This window comes from Hesperophylax consimilis, chromosome 5 (assembly GCF_061612785.1).
Source record: "Hesperophylax consimilis isolate HC1 chromosome 5, BYU_Hcon_1.0, whole genome shotgun sequence".
Taxonomy (NCBI): domain Eukaryota; kingdom Metazoa; phylum Arthropoda; class Insecta; order Trichoptera; family Limnephilidae; genus Hesperophylax; species Hesperophylax consimilis.
The window spans coordinates 38,299,646-38,316,474 of NC_142840.1; the positions used below are offsets into that span (position 1 = coordinate 38,299,646).

The 16,829-nt window shown below is 34.0% G+C and overlaps 1 protein-coding gene across 1 annotated transcript; it reads left to right on the top strand.

The window, feature by feature from the left end:
* Nucleotides 1–6,904: 6,904 nt before the first annotated feature.
* Nucleotides 6,905–16,631, top strand: ocm (over compensating males). The gene is made up of 5 exons (XM_089631857.1): nt 6,905–7,448; nt 8,767–8,871; nt 9,721–14,296; nt 14,487–14,610; nt 14,709–16,631. Exons 3-5 carry the CDS (start codon nt 9,735–9,737, stop codon nt 14,790–14,792), a joined length of 4,770 nt encoding a protein of 1,589 aa, XP_089487983.1. The 5' UTR covers nt 6,905–7,448; nt 8,767–8,871; nt 9,721–9,734; the 3' UTR covers nt 14,793–16,631.
* Nucleotides 16,632–16,829: the final 198 nt, after the last annotated feature.

A 16,829-nucleotide genomic window follows, 5' to 3' on the forward strand; every position in this document is an offset into this window, starting at 1 on the left:
ATACATTATTTTATGAATTAAATTTACATAAGTTTGTAATGAACGAGAAATTTAATTGAATTTTTTTTTTTCGCCATAAAAAAAAAGGAATTGTTGAAGTGCTTATAAGAGCATGAAACAATAACAGAGGACAAAGATTTCCAATGATTAAAGCTGTTGTTTATATTGTTGATACAGTGAGATTTGTTGGATTTGAGGATGTATTGGCAAAATGCAAATGAAATGCTCAAATCCCCATTGGTTCGTGAGGCCTTCTCGAAATGGAGAAAAACATAAATGATACTGAACAGAACGATCATAACATGAATAGAGGCCCTTAACTTTGCTGCAAGGTTTCAGATATAACATATTGATACACAGAACTATGGAGAGATTTAAAAATTCTGTTCTTTTTCTATTTAACGGAACGGTTGTCCGGCTTTTTTCATACAAAACTTAAATTTGGATCTGAAGCCTAAATATCCAAACAAACTGAAAAATTATTTTTATAATCAAAGGTGTAGTAAAAATCTAGTGTGGATGTGCTACTTTATTTATTGGTGTTTCAAATTTTAAAATATGGGCATTTAAAGTAATCGATTTTTCACAATTTTCGAGGCAAGTTTGGCAATTATTTGTGACCTAATGGTTAATATTAAAAAAATAATCTTTCTTTTAAATATACAAATATAATTTAAAATAATATAAAAAATATAAATTAAAAAAAAATGTGTTTAAATTTAATTTTCAAAAGACCGATTTACATTGGAGCACAAATTTGTCGTATATTAGTTTTAAATTCCGAACAAATTTTTTTTTACTTATATTTCATTGTATTTACATAGTATATATATTTGGAAAGATTTTTGGTTAATAATAACAATAACTCAAAGTTGCCTCTAAAATCGCGAAAAATTGAATTCTGTAATGTTCTATATTTTCTAATTTAAAACACAAATAAATAAAGCTGCACATATCCATACTAGATGTTTTGATACCTTTTGATTAAAAAAATAATTTTTCAGTTTGGTTAAGTATTTTGGCCTCAAATCAAAATTTAAGTTTTGTATGAAGAAGGCTGCGAAGCCATTCCTCTTAACACATTCAAAGAGACAACTTCTATTGTCTCGTTTTAGAGCAGTTGTGATATGACACACTACTCATATACGTATTTTAGTAAGGTATATGATGCCACACAACAGACAGGGAAGTCAAATTTTGTATTGTACATAGTCATATTATAAAGCACATTAGAAATGCCTCCCAATTTGGTTACCTTAGATGCAGACCGTGTATCAATAAAAATATTATTTATTTTAAAGATTTTTTTACTAAAATACAATGTGGCATATGCCTAGTTTGATGTTTTTAAGATCCAATATAGTTTTATGAAAGTTTTATATTTGCATTATGAAGAGGATGAGACACTTCTTAACAGAGATAATGACCTTATGGTTGCCAATGAAATAAGAATTCTTTAAAAATATTCTTATACCCAGTAAGTTTAAAATATAAATTAACTATATTTTATTAGAGACAGGCTGTAGATTATATTATAACAATCTTTATGCCGGCTTCAGACTCTCAGGCAAACCCATCCAACATGCCTCTAATGGCGACCTGCACAGATATGCCGGATTCAAGTGGTTCACCTACCAAAAATCCCACAGTTGAGAACTATAGCCTTGGCACATGACTTGTTAGCGGTGCTCAGTTTGATATTTGCAAATAAAATACAACCTAAAAATGTAGCAAAACAAGGGTTGTTATAAAAGCATAGTTGCCAAAAAGGGACAGTAAACTTGTTAAGTGAATTATTACCAAATAATTATATTAAATGGATAATCGTAATGAATTAATGTACATGCTTCTCTCCGTAGTTACACTTACTTAATAAAAAATGATACATTTATGAGAAAAGAAAGATTAACTGCAGGTTTCCCGACTCACTAAACCCGCCTGCGAAAGCCAACACAGTTGGCCTGTACAGTTATCTTGTGCAGGTCAAAATACGAATTTTCGTATTTTATCCAGTCGCCTTCACAGGTTAAGATAACTGCACAGTTATTTAATTTTATTTAGGAAAACCAACGGCTTTTTTACATTCTTAAATAATATCTAATGATAGATTTTCACTTAAACATAAAATTATAATAACATTCTAAGGGTCCAGTACCTGCGGGCAAAAAATACAAAATATTAAATAAAATAAAAATGACATTGGATATAAGAACACAAATAAATTACAATAAATCAATTTTATCCTCACTCAACACCAATAATTACTAAAATATGAATATACCTACAACTAAACTGAACAAATGTTTATAAAATAAATCATATGCAACTGGACAGGGTTCATATCAACAACATGATAACTTGCAGTATGTTATTAATTATTTGATAATAGCCAAGGTATATTTTTTAAATGTTCCTAAATTACACAAAAATATGTCAATATCATTAAAATTCTTATTGTATAGGGGTTCACATTCTGAATATAAAAGCGTTGTGTCTGAGATTAGTAGAACATTTTTGAAGATGAAAAAGTGATTTATCTCTAGTTCTAAAGCTTGGGACTCTAAAATTAATCTCACACAAAAGGGGAGAACATTCAATAAGGCCATTGATAATTTTATGCAGATATATTATATCTGCGGAGTCTCTTCTGGTTTGTATAGTAATATTGCATCGAGCTGTTAATCCCGTGGTTACCAATATGTATTCATCTTAAAATTTAAATGATTGACAATTTTTCTTTGGATGGCTTTAATGCGCTTTACATAAATATTATATTGAGGATTCCATGTGGGAGAAGCAAATTCAAGATGACTGTGAACATAAGAAAAAGTTTTTGTCTGTGAACATAAGAAAAAGAGAAAAATTTGAAGTGATTGAATATTATTGAATTTTTTTCCAGTACGGAATAAGAATCCTAACATTCTAAGGGCTTTCTTCACAATCATGTCAACATGCGCCTCAAATGTTTATAGTCAAGCAGAACACCTAGGTCACTAATTTGTGTAACCTTTTTAAGTACTTGGCGGGCTATGTGGTAGTTGCGTTCACATTTTATTATGTTTCTAGTGAAGGTAATAACATAACATTTTGAGGTGTTCATGTTTAGATAATTGATATGTAATACAGTAGTCATCAAGTCTATATAGATCTTCTTGTAATTTATAACAGTCAATAATAGAATTAATAGGAAAGAATATTTTCATATCGTCGGCGAAGAGTAGAATATTAGCATAATTAAAGCATTTTATAATGTCGTTAATGAAAATTGTAAACAGCAACGGTCCCAGGTGAGATCCTTGGGGCACACCTGAAGGTATATTTACAATCTCAGATATGAAGCCATTAATAGTTACTCCTTGAGTGCGTCCATTAAGATAGGAGATCAGCCATCAATACAAATCCCCGTGAATTCACAGAGCTCTAGTAGTTTAGATAAAAGAAGACAGTGATTAATTTTATTAAATGCTTTAAAGAAGTCTGTATGGATTACGTCAACTTGGATTTGGTCTTCTATAGATTTTGAAATATTTTCAGTGAAAATTGCAAGATCAGAGACAACTGATCTTTTTTTCGTGAATCCATGTTGGTTAGCAATTATTACAGACTGGATACAGTCATACAGTTGTTCGTGAACAATTTTTTCAAATATCTTACTGAATATTGGTAATTTAGATATTGGACACTTTAATTCCACATGGTCCGGCTTACCTGCGCAGTCTGCCTATAATAGGTATATCGGACATGTTTAACCTCTTGAGTGTCAACGTATGCATCCAATTGGCACATTCAAAAAATTTATATTTAGTTATTTTGGAGAAACTATGTAAGGTAGATAATATACTATCTTATTAAATATATTGACACATTATCTGGTAAAACAGTACAATTTACATAAAACATTATTTTGTTGAAAACAAATTTATTACAAAATAGAATCAACTGGCGGACGGTGAAAATTTAGCTTCCGCACACCAAGAGTTAACTGAGCATCTGGAGCCGGCCTTGTAATGATTTAAACATGATAAATACTCTAAAATATTAACTTCTGACGTTTCTCTTACATTTTGATGGCAACCTGCTACTTTGCTGATTTGGACTTATTACTAATATTATAGGGTTCCGGTCGGTGGCTGAGATGACATCGCGTTTGGGTCCCACCCAGGCGTAGTGTGTTCAATTCCTCAGCTGGCTAAGTCCTCCATCACAACACAAGCAACATTTTCCACTTTCTGTGGTGGTAGTAGGAGATTTTCGAACATTGTCAGGTTATTAGCAACTCGGGAATGTTTGTCTTACTTAAAAAAAAAAAAAAATGTAAATAAATAATGGATAATATTTTTCATTGTTTTAGTTGGGAACTACTAAACAAAAATTAATTGCATCTAAGTAGGTAGATACTTACTTATTTTTCTAAATAAAGTAGTGTTACATTTAACATTGCATTTTTTCTGTAAAAAAGACCTATAATACATAAATGGGTTCCTGAGGCAATTGTGTCCTGTGGTACAAATATGGAAATTTGGAAAAAAATCGAGGCTAATGTAAACATAATAGGTAATTCTTCCTTATTTTATGGTATAAAGGGATGCTTAAGGTTTTGTCATGATACTTTCAATATATCTTTTATACTTTTCATGTGCACCTTTTATCGCTTTATTAATTTAGCTATGTTCTGTAAAACACCCAGTCTTGTGTAATAAAGGTGTGCTAAATATGAACATGTCTTACAACAAACCGATCATGTTTATTTATATAAATATCAACAAAAGTTAATACATATTGTTCTATAACTACTTTCATAGTACCTATTTTGTACTCTTGTTATTATATACAACTATTGAACTCCTTTGTACAATAGAACTCTCTATGATAACTTGTAGTGTATCTGCTTATATTGTTCATACTCTTATTATTGTACTCCTGAACAACTTACCTATAGCAATGTATACATGTAAAAGCCTTCAGGGTGTGAATAAATAAATTATGCAAATGGTCAAAGAAAGGAGTGTATATGGTGTATAGGTTAATGGTAGAAAAGTCGGGGACACCAGAGGAAGAAATGGCACTTGAATCAATAACTCAATACTTTCGTATATCAAGAGGTATAATAATAGAAGAGTATGAATGTGAATGAAGCGAGGAGTGTGTTGCAAGCAGAGATGTGTAAAATGGGTACCTAAAACCATTTGAAATGCAAAATGGAAATGGGTCAAAACTTTTCCATTTGAAAATGCAAAATGGTTTTTAGAAAAGCATTTCAAATGCAAAATGCAAAATACCTATTTTCAAAATGCAAAATGATTTCTCAGGTCAAACAATTAAAATAATTATAAAATTTTTAAACAATTTTGTCATTTAATAATGGACATCAATGTAGAACAAACATATTACATGATGGTAAATCCAAAAACACCACGACTACAGATTATGAAACCACAAAAAATTTGCGCGGGACTAACGTTGCCAATGTAAAAACATAGAAACTGCTATCTAACATTTAATATTACAGCGTCATGGCCCCATGTTCAGTATTTGAATCAGTATTTTTTGTAATGGTATCACTCAATTGCCAGGGCTCCTACCAGGGAGCAACTCTGTCAAATGTAAATTATCTCTCATAGCGAGGTTGAGGACCGACTGATATTTGGGGCGTATGAAAAAAAGATGAGTGGAGATAGTAGGAAGAATGTTGCAAAAAAGCATTTAAAATGGAAAATGCATTGAGAAAAGCATTTAAAATGCAAAATGGAAAATACCCATTTTGCATTTCCATTTGAAATGGATTTATTTGAAATAAATCACATCTCTGGTTGCAAGACAGAGTTGTATGGCGGTCCATCTTCTCTACTTACCCCTTCAGAGATGCTGATGGTTAGTTAGTTATGATTAACAAGTATACGTACCACCTACCTAGATAATGTTTTTTCAACCATAAAATGTTCACAGTTTCATCAATCTCAAAATATCCTGATTTACTAAACCTCAACCCGATCTACCTACACTCTACATACAATATTATGATAGAATACTGCTGCAGTACCTAAATGCAAGTAAACCTAACCTACATCTATGTGCAATAAATTTCCAATATTTTGATAACCTAACCCTATTCTCTTCTCTTATTTTGCGCCAATGCGGACGCCATCAATAAACCATTCGCTGGCGGACGGCATGATAAATTGAGGGCAATGACCTTCAATTAGAAACATATTTCTTAGCCTTTTGTACCGCAGCATGGCAAGGGTACATAATAAAATGGAAAACATCTAGCAGTAGAATCTAGAATGTCAAAAACTTAAATTCTTTGCTCGTTTCACCCATACATCTTCTACTAACTCGGCATGGCCCGAATTCTGAAATTATAATTATTTCACTTGATCTACCAGGTTTATGTTACGGTAGGTAGTTTTCTATAAGCTCAACAAGAGTTTTATCTTAGTGAATATAAATAGAAGGTACCTAAATAACCCAATTTAATGTGTTCAGAAATTATTGAGGAGCATCATTAGCCGTATTATTTGCATCGAAATCACTCAGTTTGATTAAGTACACGTGCAATTAAATAAAACATTCGGTCGCATTAATTTTTTATATTAACACAGTTCTTACTTGTGCACGTGCATAAAAAAATAAGGTCGACATAATGTAATATTATTTCTACACATTTTCAAATATGAAAAATTATTATAAAAGGCTATTCGAGTTCACAAAAGTTTCATAGTTCTTCTTCAGATTGCGGATTCCATTTCGATTGCTACATATAATTTTCTATTTTTTAGCATTCTTGATACCTACCTCCTTTCAGTTCTTCGGCCCATAAAAGTCTGACATTATTATTTCATCGCTGATTGAAGGTTTCGGTTTCACGGTAATGGCAACCCTCAACATGCGTATATTTACGAAACACGGGTGAATAATGTCGTCCATTAATATTTTTGAGTATGCCCTGTTTATATACATTGGTGCTTTTGTGGTGTTAAAAAATGTGTCGTTTGTTAAGTTTTAAGACGTGAACGAATCATTTACGTTTTTGTTCTTTTACTTCATAGGAATCATAGATATATGGGGACTTATGCTTCGATGACAAAAAATTAAAAGATTTCTGTTTTCCATAGATAAATTCACACGCTACAAAAGTCAGTTGAAAGTGTCCGGTACTGAGTTGTAAATCAAACCGCGTGTTACTAAGGGTATATATTTTTCATGTTTCCAAAGTGGACGTATAATAGCCGCTAATGAACTAAATATTTATGAACTGTAGACATTCGTAAATTCGTATACACTAATTTATGCCTACTTTGGTCACCTCATTTTAGCCAAAAACGTAACTTCTATGGAATTTTTGACAGCAGAAGTGTTGTGTTACCATGTGCTTCCGGATATCCGCTAATCAAGGACGCCATTTTGAACGGTACCTATTTAATATAGGCGCAACATGAACGCGAAAGGTATGCTAATTTTTATTTTGGTTTTATAATTTCTTAGGAAAAAGCTTCATAAAATTTAAAAACAATTCTTATTATTTTTCAAGTCACCAATTGTGGACAATTTTGTAGCAGGAGATGAAAAAATATTCAAATGAGTAAGAACTAGCAGTGGTATTCAGACATTTTTGTATGCACCGGAAATATTGCTTGCGTATGGCAGGCCACTCTGCATTTATTGTATTTCCTATTGATTTAGTGTAATTTTACTTTTTAAATATGTTTATTTAGAATAGTTTGCTTGGAAATCTCGTTAATTGGAATCTCGTAATACTTACAGCGTAATATGTATTTTATTAATTGTGCGTTAAGGTTATATTTACTATAAATAAGCATGTAAATGTATATTGTCACGTTTGTGGGCATATGATAATCCGACACCATTTTGATTTGCCGTATGTCGTGATCTTTTTTGGTAAACGATTTGTACGTAATATGTGTTTTTGACAATCTAATCATTTTTGTTACCGCTAAATAATTGAGCTTTGTGTGTGTGATGAAAATTAATATATTGTATTTAATTAGCATTGAGGTATAAGGTAAAGCCAGCTTTGTCGTTCTAAATATGAGCCACACATATCGGATCATTGTCCTATGTGAGATATCACGGGCATCAGTCGGTTACAAGCGCTCGCTGGGCACAGGTCTCCGGCGATAACTTCAAAATGTCGACATGCACTGAGATATTGTACAAGTCGCACTGGAAAATATAGGGAAACAATGGTATAACCTTTAATCTTTACCATAGTCAATAGTCGTGTAAATTGACTATTAATGTTAAAAACTCGTGGATCATTGGCGCGCTGCCGCAGGTCACCTTTGACTCGAAGGATTCGGGCGACACCGACAACCGCCACACCCCCTTCCCGCACGGGAACAATATTTCGCACTGATATTGCAAAGAAATGAAGACTCTTTTTATATATAACTCAATGTTAATTAGTTAAATTTTCATTGTAGTGGTGTTTTATTTCTAGTTATTTTAGATTTTCAAAATCAAATACATAGTACCTATACGTACCTAGATGTTTTTTTTCAGTTACATACGTTATCTTTATTAAATATCTATAATGTCACCTGGACACCTGGATTTTTGTCGTGAAAATAATGTCTTAAACAGAGGATTGCTATTTTCCTTCAATTTGCTTCGTTTTGACCTTCATTTGCCTCTTTTTAAAACTTTATGATATAAATCCTCGAACTAGACAGTCCTGCATCGGGTAAAAATTATTGCCGCGGAATTTGTAAAAATTCTTAGTGAATTTTATTTGTTATTTATTAGGTCCCCTACAACGAGATCGAGATTTTGAAACATCTGCCCTTCCAGTATTCCATTAGGACACCAGGACATTAGGCCACAGGACTGTGATTTTATTGAAAATAAAAGGTAGGTAATTTTGTATTAAAAATTTGGCGTGTTATAAATTAATTAATGTTTTTAATTGTTTTTTTTTTTGGTTTTCAATTTCACTTTTTTAAAATTCACTAATGATGGATTGCCACCCAAACAAAGCTTGAGAATAAGTAACAAACATTCTATCTAAAAATACCACTTTTCATCCTGCAGACTTTTGACGTCCTCGTTATTATTTTGTTGGGATTAGGAGTTGCGGATTTGAATCATGTCGTCTGAAATATGTCTTGTTTGCAAGAAAATAATATTTTCTTTTATGAGGACTGTTTTGCAATTATTGAAATATTGTATGCTTTTTGGTTGTTTCTATTGAATGAACATATTTTATTTCGTTAATAGAGAATTCAAATCCAACATATTTTAAAACATTAACGTTTTTATTCCTTCCCTGGATAGTGCTATTTTATTTCGATTTGAAAGAAAACAAACATTGATTGATTATAGTAAAAATAAATACCATCACAAGCAGTGGCGGGTCGTGACCTTTGGGTGTATTACCGTGCTAATGTTAAAAAACGGCATTATTGATGTTATAGCCGAAAACTTTTTTTTTTTTTTAAACTCAAATTTTTGTATGAAGATTTTCAGGAAATCGGTGCAGCGCATGCCATGAAATTTCTTTAAAATCTTCATACAAAACGGAATTTACGAAAAAAATATAGAAAATCGTTTTTGACTAAACAACATCAATAATGTCGAATTTTTCAAACTTAACACTCTATTACACTCAAAAGTCACAAGCCGCTACTGATCACAAATAAATGTTTTAATAAAAACAGTAATCTTTTCAACACTATATTTATTCATACAATATGTTTGCAGATTAATCATCAAAGATGGAAGAACATTTGCAAAATGTGTTTTTTTCTTCTGAAACTCCACAATTATATCATGAAATAATAGAGAACAGTGATTTAGAAAATTTGTTATTGGAACAACACGCGCAACAGGCAGCAAGAGCTCCTGAAATACCCAAATTAGAATCGAAAGCTTTCGGAGCTTTTATCATACCCAGGAAAATTCACAAAAAATGTACCATGGCTATCAAAGTGAAAACTCTAGGTAAAATAAGAAAGACATTCGAGGCGGACCAGGCTGAAAAGTTGCCAGAAATTCTTAAACTGAGTGAGAATTTGATTAATATGTGCTTAAAGTACAAAACTGGTCGTGAGCGATTACTGAATAAGTCAATAATTCAAGGTCTTCTCAATAAAGGAGAACCTCTATCCCGCGCAAGCTTAAAAAGTCTCGCGCAATTTAATTTACACGATTTCAAGCATATCCAACAATTTATTCGAGTCGATGGAAAACCTATCACATTGTCGGGGGGGTTGGGTGGAAATATCTTAGAGGTTGACTATGACACGATAGGTCTTAATCCTAATAAGGTAAATTCACGTAGATCTTCAGATAATGTAAAAAGCCCAAACAAAGATCGAGCAGGCACCCAGTTATCACAAATAGGTAAGACAAAGCACAGGGGCATTTTGGCAGGTTCCAATATAAAATTCAAGCCAGGTCCGCTTAGTAAGAAGCCAGTATTAAGTAAATCAGCCAGCCACACCATCCACGGTCCACTGGAACTGGTTAGGGTCCCGGCGGTGGGTCTAGAAGTGTTCCCCAGGGTGGGTATGAAGCTGGACCCTGCTGCGTGCTTTCACCTCAGAAGAGTCCGTCGGCGAGATGGTTGCATAGACGCAGATTGGGCTCAGTTCGCCGCCTCTCTAGTGGAAAAACCAACTACTGCCGAAACAAAGCATTCCCATACCTTTATTCTGCCCTATGAAAACAATCAGAATCGAATTTTGGTGCAGAAAGACTTAGATTTTACTGAAAAATTCATTTCAAAATCAGGAAATCACAAACTCTCCCCCATACAAGATTTCACCTGCTTAGATGAATTGACGAACATGAATGCTTTGCAAATATCCGGAGAAATTGAAATGGCAGTCAAAAATGTTTTGTCGGACTTAATCAATACTGTTGCAATTGGCGAAGTTCAGGATAGAATTTGGAAATATGATAAAGATTATAAACCAGTGGAAGTTCAAAATACGGAAACAAAAACTGAAAGAAAGAAAGTCACCAAACGAAAATTTAATGAATTGAGACGGTTGGATGTCACAGTCATAGATGTTGACAACGGTAAGACCCAAGGCGAGGAGGAAGCTTGCACCAAGCCATCGTGCAAACTCGGATGTGTGTGTTCCAGTCTTCGTGCATGTTTTCTTATGAATGAACACTGCGGCAAAGCCGAGTGTATGTTCAAGTGTTCTTGCAAACTAGAAGTATCCAAATCTGCGGTTGTGAATTTACAAAATCAATTGAACAGACATCTTTGCAAGGAAGAACAAAAGTTCAAACGCACAGTAATACACTCCAATGACGAAACTTTAGTATTGGGGGCGAGCCGTAGAGGCCTACGAATTCCAAAAAAATTTGAAGACTTCTACTTTGCGAATCAACTGGAGGCAAAATTAAAGACTAAATCCCAAAAAGATATCAAAATAGTATGCACTAAACTTCCCAATAATTTAAGGCTTGCGCCTTGGTGCATGGTTCACCAACTTTACACTTGTTTTTGTAAAGGTTTATATACAGAAGGGTCTGAGTTCAAGTACTCATATGCATCAGCAGTAATTAAGGATTCTGAAAACATCACGATTGTTCATATTGATGACGATGACCCATTTGAAGACGATGACCCAGTCGGTAGCGCGTCGGAAGAAACTGAAACGTTTTGTTGTCGCCGGACTACCTTCAACGAACAGTTTATTAAGAGGAGTAAAAAATGTGCGCACAAATATTTAGAAAGAAATAGTAGAATAAAATGGGCTGAAAGAGAAGATATAGGCAAATTGCGTATATTGAACAGTCACATGGAACATGCTTTTAAAGTGTTCAATGAAGGAAAAGATCTAATTAATGTTATTGAAGAAACTTCCTCGAGGCCCCAACGAAGGAAGAACAAACCCGCCCGCATCGAAGACTCCCCCTCATTACCCAGCACTTCTGATTTTTCTAATCCGACCTCAAATAATATCGTTCGTAATTGGAGCAAGTTAATTGAAGACTATTGCAATCAAAAAATATTTGTATGGGCGACGACACAACCCCCGTTAAAGATATATATAACCAGTACTTTTAATATATATTCAAAGTCGATTTGCATACCAATTCCAGTCGGAAAAGACATAGACGAAAATTTATTAAGCAGTCATAATCCCATGCTTCGGGAAATAGTTAACAAGAACGTATCTGCTCATAAACAAGTTCTTTTAACGCGAAAACCTCATGCATGGGAGCTTTGTGGAAGCGCGATAAAGGAAAACAACACAAACATTATCCTTAAACGCCCTTCTATCGTCACACCAAACCCTGAAATTGAATTAGTGACTTCAAAGAACTTGTTCACGTGGCCGAGAATCCCTGAAGCGCCTGAACAAATACAAGGCGACCTTAAAATAGAGAATACAAACACTTCAAATGAAACAGGTAAAATACCTGAAGCAGTGCCGTCTGAGGATGTACCAGTTCAATTTAATAAAAATGTTATTACTGCTAATAAAAGTTGTGTAAAATCAATAACCTTAAAATCCAGCCGCAAATTAAAAAAAAATAAGTTAAGTTCGCAAGACTTAGACAGCATAAATAGTAAACCTGCTTCAGTTTCGCCTGAAGGTTCTCAAAGTAAAAACGCAGATAGTGTTTTATCATCCAGTATAATCGTTCCTCTTTTAATGAATTCTTCAACAGCAAGTAAGAAAATAAAGTCACAGGTATTGACGCATGAGATGAAAACTTCCTCTTTGGAACCCAAAAAGCAAGACACTTCGTTATCGACGCTTAAGGAGAAGTTCACCACTACATTACCTGAGCTGGTAAAGAAAGATTCCTTAAAGAATGAGCCTGACAATGCGTGTTCTGTTAAATTAACTCCGAATCATACGTCACCATTAACGATGGCACACGATGAAAGAGATACGCATCCACAGATTCCTGGGAAGTTAACAGTTGTATCGAACATTACTCGCCCATTGCAATCTCAACCGAAAGAGAACTCTTCAGTTACACCTGACCGGGAAAAGTCGTTGTTATTGTCTAGGAAACAAGATCCTTTGTTAATTACTGATAAAAGCGAGACCTCATTGATTAAAAAGAAAGCAGGGGACCCTAATAAACCACCTCTACCGAAACTCAGCATTCCGACCCTTAAAATTTCTGCAAACCAACTCATAAAACTGCCTACGACTGTCACAGGACCATTGGTAACAAATGATCCAAAGTACAGGTGGCTTCTTTTATACCTAGAAGACGACCTGACAGGAATGACAGTATTATACAAGAAGTTCTCAATCACTCGTCAAGAAGTTATGGAAGCCATGTCCCTCGCTGAAAAAAGTGGGAAGACATGTAAGTTCCCGGTTAGCCATGGGTCACCGCAGTCGTCTGTACCCGGATTTGGAATATACGCTGTTCCCGGCAATCGAATGAAGGAAATTTTTCTAGGACCATACAGACACGATGAAAAAATGGGCTTAAAAATACTTGTAAAAAAAAATAATGACCTAGGTAAAAGAACATGGGGAAAATGGACAAAAACTTTGAATAAAGCAAATGTAATTGTGTGCGATAGAGAGAAAGACATTTTCCAAAATCCAGCAGGTGACAGTGCACCCAAACCGAATTCTTCAGATAATGCACATAAGGGAAATACGGTGGTTGTTATAGATCCGTCTTCAACGCTCAACATTGGTAAGATTCAAATAGACAATCCAGATGGCAGATCTCTTCTGAGAAAGGCTAAAACCCACGCTAAATGTGCACCAAACCCCGATCTCCCAGTTAGAGACACGCAAAAAAACATATTCGGCAAGGAACCTCCGACCTCAAAGCTAGTTAACCCGACCTCTATGTTGAGCAAAGAAAATTTGGAAAACATATCCAAAATTTTTAAGAAAAAACTAACCACACTCAAATCATTAACGGTATCACCGCCTAAAAAGGATTTTGCAACCATCACCCCAATATATTCTCCTGTAAATGAAGATAAACCAATAGAAACTAAAATTGCAAATATTCCACCTAAAAATAATCTCGCTGACAAAACTCCAGATTCGTCTCCAGAAAAAGAGGATAAAGAGTCGACGGATGGTGAAGAAGATGATGTCATATTTTTGCCCACAAAGACAGAAATAGTGGAAATATTAGATTCAGATGATGATGAAACGCCAAGCAGTTCAAAACCAAGTCAAGTTTGGTTTTTGTGCACAAACATTCCACTAATTGGATACATAGCTGCCACACAAAAGCCGAATGGTTCAATTGTACTGAAGTTCGATCATCTAGGCCCTATAGAATGTTCAAATCCAACCACAGCCATGGTGAGCATTAACATGTAAGTACGCATCTCTATATCTAAATAGTATAAAACAATGTAACTATCCGCGTCTGTCTATCTCCTAAGGATAACCACCAGCAACGCCGTCAGCTAGTTAGTTATTATTTAGGTTACTGTATATTATTATGATTATTTAAAAACATTTTGACTAAATATATGTGCGCGCTGACAAGAGTTTTATTTTCAGGTTATTGACTAATTACGTGGGTTACGACCCGAAAGATTTAACTTGCTGCTGGAACTTTGTCAAGTGTGCAGAAGAAGTACAAAACCAGAAGCCCTTGGATGAGACAAAGTTAAACAAATATCACGTGGGTTTTATTTGTATAAATTTATTAATACTCCATTAATCTTTTTCTATTTTCGTCATAATTCAAAATTATAATATTATGTTTTATTCTTATTTCAGATTATAACCAAGGATGGACTCGTAGCCACAGGATTGCGTTCTAAAAAAGAACGCAGTTCTGTGGCAAATGATCGAATGACGTAGAATAAAGATCTTCATTCTATGTGGAAAGAAGTCCAATAAGAGGCGTTATTTTGAATATCCCGCTATTTCGGTAGATGTTACTTTTGAAGCTGTCATTTTTTGACATTTGACAAGTAGAAACTATGCCATTAATAAAAATGGAACGATACACGCTTCATCAACGCATTGAAATTCACTTGAGTGAATCAAATGCAAACCATCTTGAGTGATGAGGCCCATTTCGACCTCGGTGGCTTCGTCAACAAGCAAAATTGTCGCATCTGGGGCTCGGAAAACCCAAGAAATATTGTTGAAAAGCCTCTCTATCCTCAACGTGTGACTGTTTGGTGCGGTTTATGGTCCGGCGGAGTCATTGGACCTTACTTTTTCAAAAATGAGGCTGGAGCAACAGTTACGGTGAATGGATCGCTATCGAGAGATGATTAATGATTTTTTATGGCCGGAATTGGATGGTATTGATCTGGACAACGTTTACTTTCAAGAAAGAGGGCGCTACGTGCCACACAAGCAACGAAACCATTGATCTTTTACGATTGAATATTAAAATAACACCTCTTATTGGAAAACCTTATATATATATATATTATTTCATTCGTACACCATATTCTTCGAATAACTATCCTTTTCATAAGCGGTGCTGCATGTTTTTTTTATTAATATGAATACAACGTGTCTTTTATTTTTATAATATCATTGGTAATAAGTAATAACTTATGTAATGTCATTAAAGAAACCACCGTAGAGCTATTATATTTGCTTAATCTACATTCAAATGATTAGTTTTTTTTGTAAACTGTCAAACTTCTCAATGTGACTCGGCTGTGATTATAAAATAATGTTATCTGTTTAATGATTCGTGTTAAAAATACAAATAACGACTCTTTTGAATCTCTGCAATGCCTGTATGAAAAAGTTAGGTAGCCAGCAGACTAGAGACTTTAGTTGCGACATCTGTTTCGTCGGAGTCGCCGTCTTCAAATTGAGTGCGCACACGAGAGACTTTATTTGCAACTATTTCGTCTAAGTATTTATTGGAGGATTGGAGCAAAAGATGATTTGAAAAATGAACAATAGTTTATTACTATTATTAATAACGTCTAAGAATTAACTCATAAATGGGTATTTATTTTGGCTCTCACCTATTAAGCATGATCTTGGCCATAGAAATTAACATTTTTTTCTTAAAACTATTTACATATTTTACACCAAACTATGAAATTGTCAACATATAAACAAATACAGCAAATAAGTGTATATAGATATGCAGATGATTAAAACATAACATAACATAATATAAATAAACCTAACATAACATAATTAATGTGATGTATGGTAAAAAGTTGGGTATTCAAGCGATAGATGGCACCAGTCAGAAATCTTACTCCAGAGTCCGACAGATGTCGCTAGAGTGTTGCAATTGCCTGTGGGGTATCCTTGTCAGACTTGAAGCTTCTAGAATGAGAGAATTACCAACCCTCGGGTAATGAATTTGTGTAGACAAATCCAGACTTAAATTATTGTAACGTAAATAAACGTAATTATTGTAAAAGAACCTTTTACTTAATCAAGAGTTCCCAACATAGAAATCGGCTAGTAAGCAGAGATATAACGATTAACATAAACGATAACTACATATATATACTATAACGGTAACGGTAACTGGTAACTATAAGTACTTGAAGGAAATATCTCAAAAGGAAACGTCTCCGAAGATTTTAAATATAATTGATCAGCAGCGGAGAAAGCTGCGGTTGCCGACAGCTGCAGCTAAAAAGTCTCGTTTGCGCACCTCCCTGTCAACTCCGTATACCGTAAATGGATTTTTAGGCCCGCAACTAAAGTCTCGTCTGCGGGCGCCCTTAACATACTGTTATCTAAATGATTGAATAATCTTTATGTTTATTTATTTACTTAGGTAGGTACTGCAAACATTTTATTAAAAAATAATGTGACATCATTTATCATTATTATTCTAATGCTTGCTGCGTAATATGTTTATACTATTTAATTAATTGATTGTTCAATAATAAATACGTC

Bases quoted from the DNA above. Each gene is read 5' to 3' on its own strand.
- ocm (XM_089631857.1), top strand. From the start codon at position 9,735: ATGGAAGAACATTTGCAAAATGTGTTTTTTTCTTCTGAAACTCCACAA. The intron at 14,297-14,486 runs GTAAGTACGCAT...TTTTATTTTCAG, and splicing joins GCCATGGTGAGCATTAACAT to GTTATTGACTAATTACGTGG. The intron at 14,611-14,708 runs GTGGGTTTTATT...TTCTTATTTCAG, and splicing joins CAAAGTTAAACAAATATCAC to ATTATAACCAAGGATGGACT.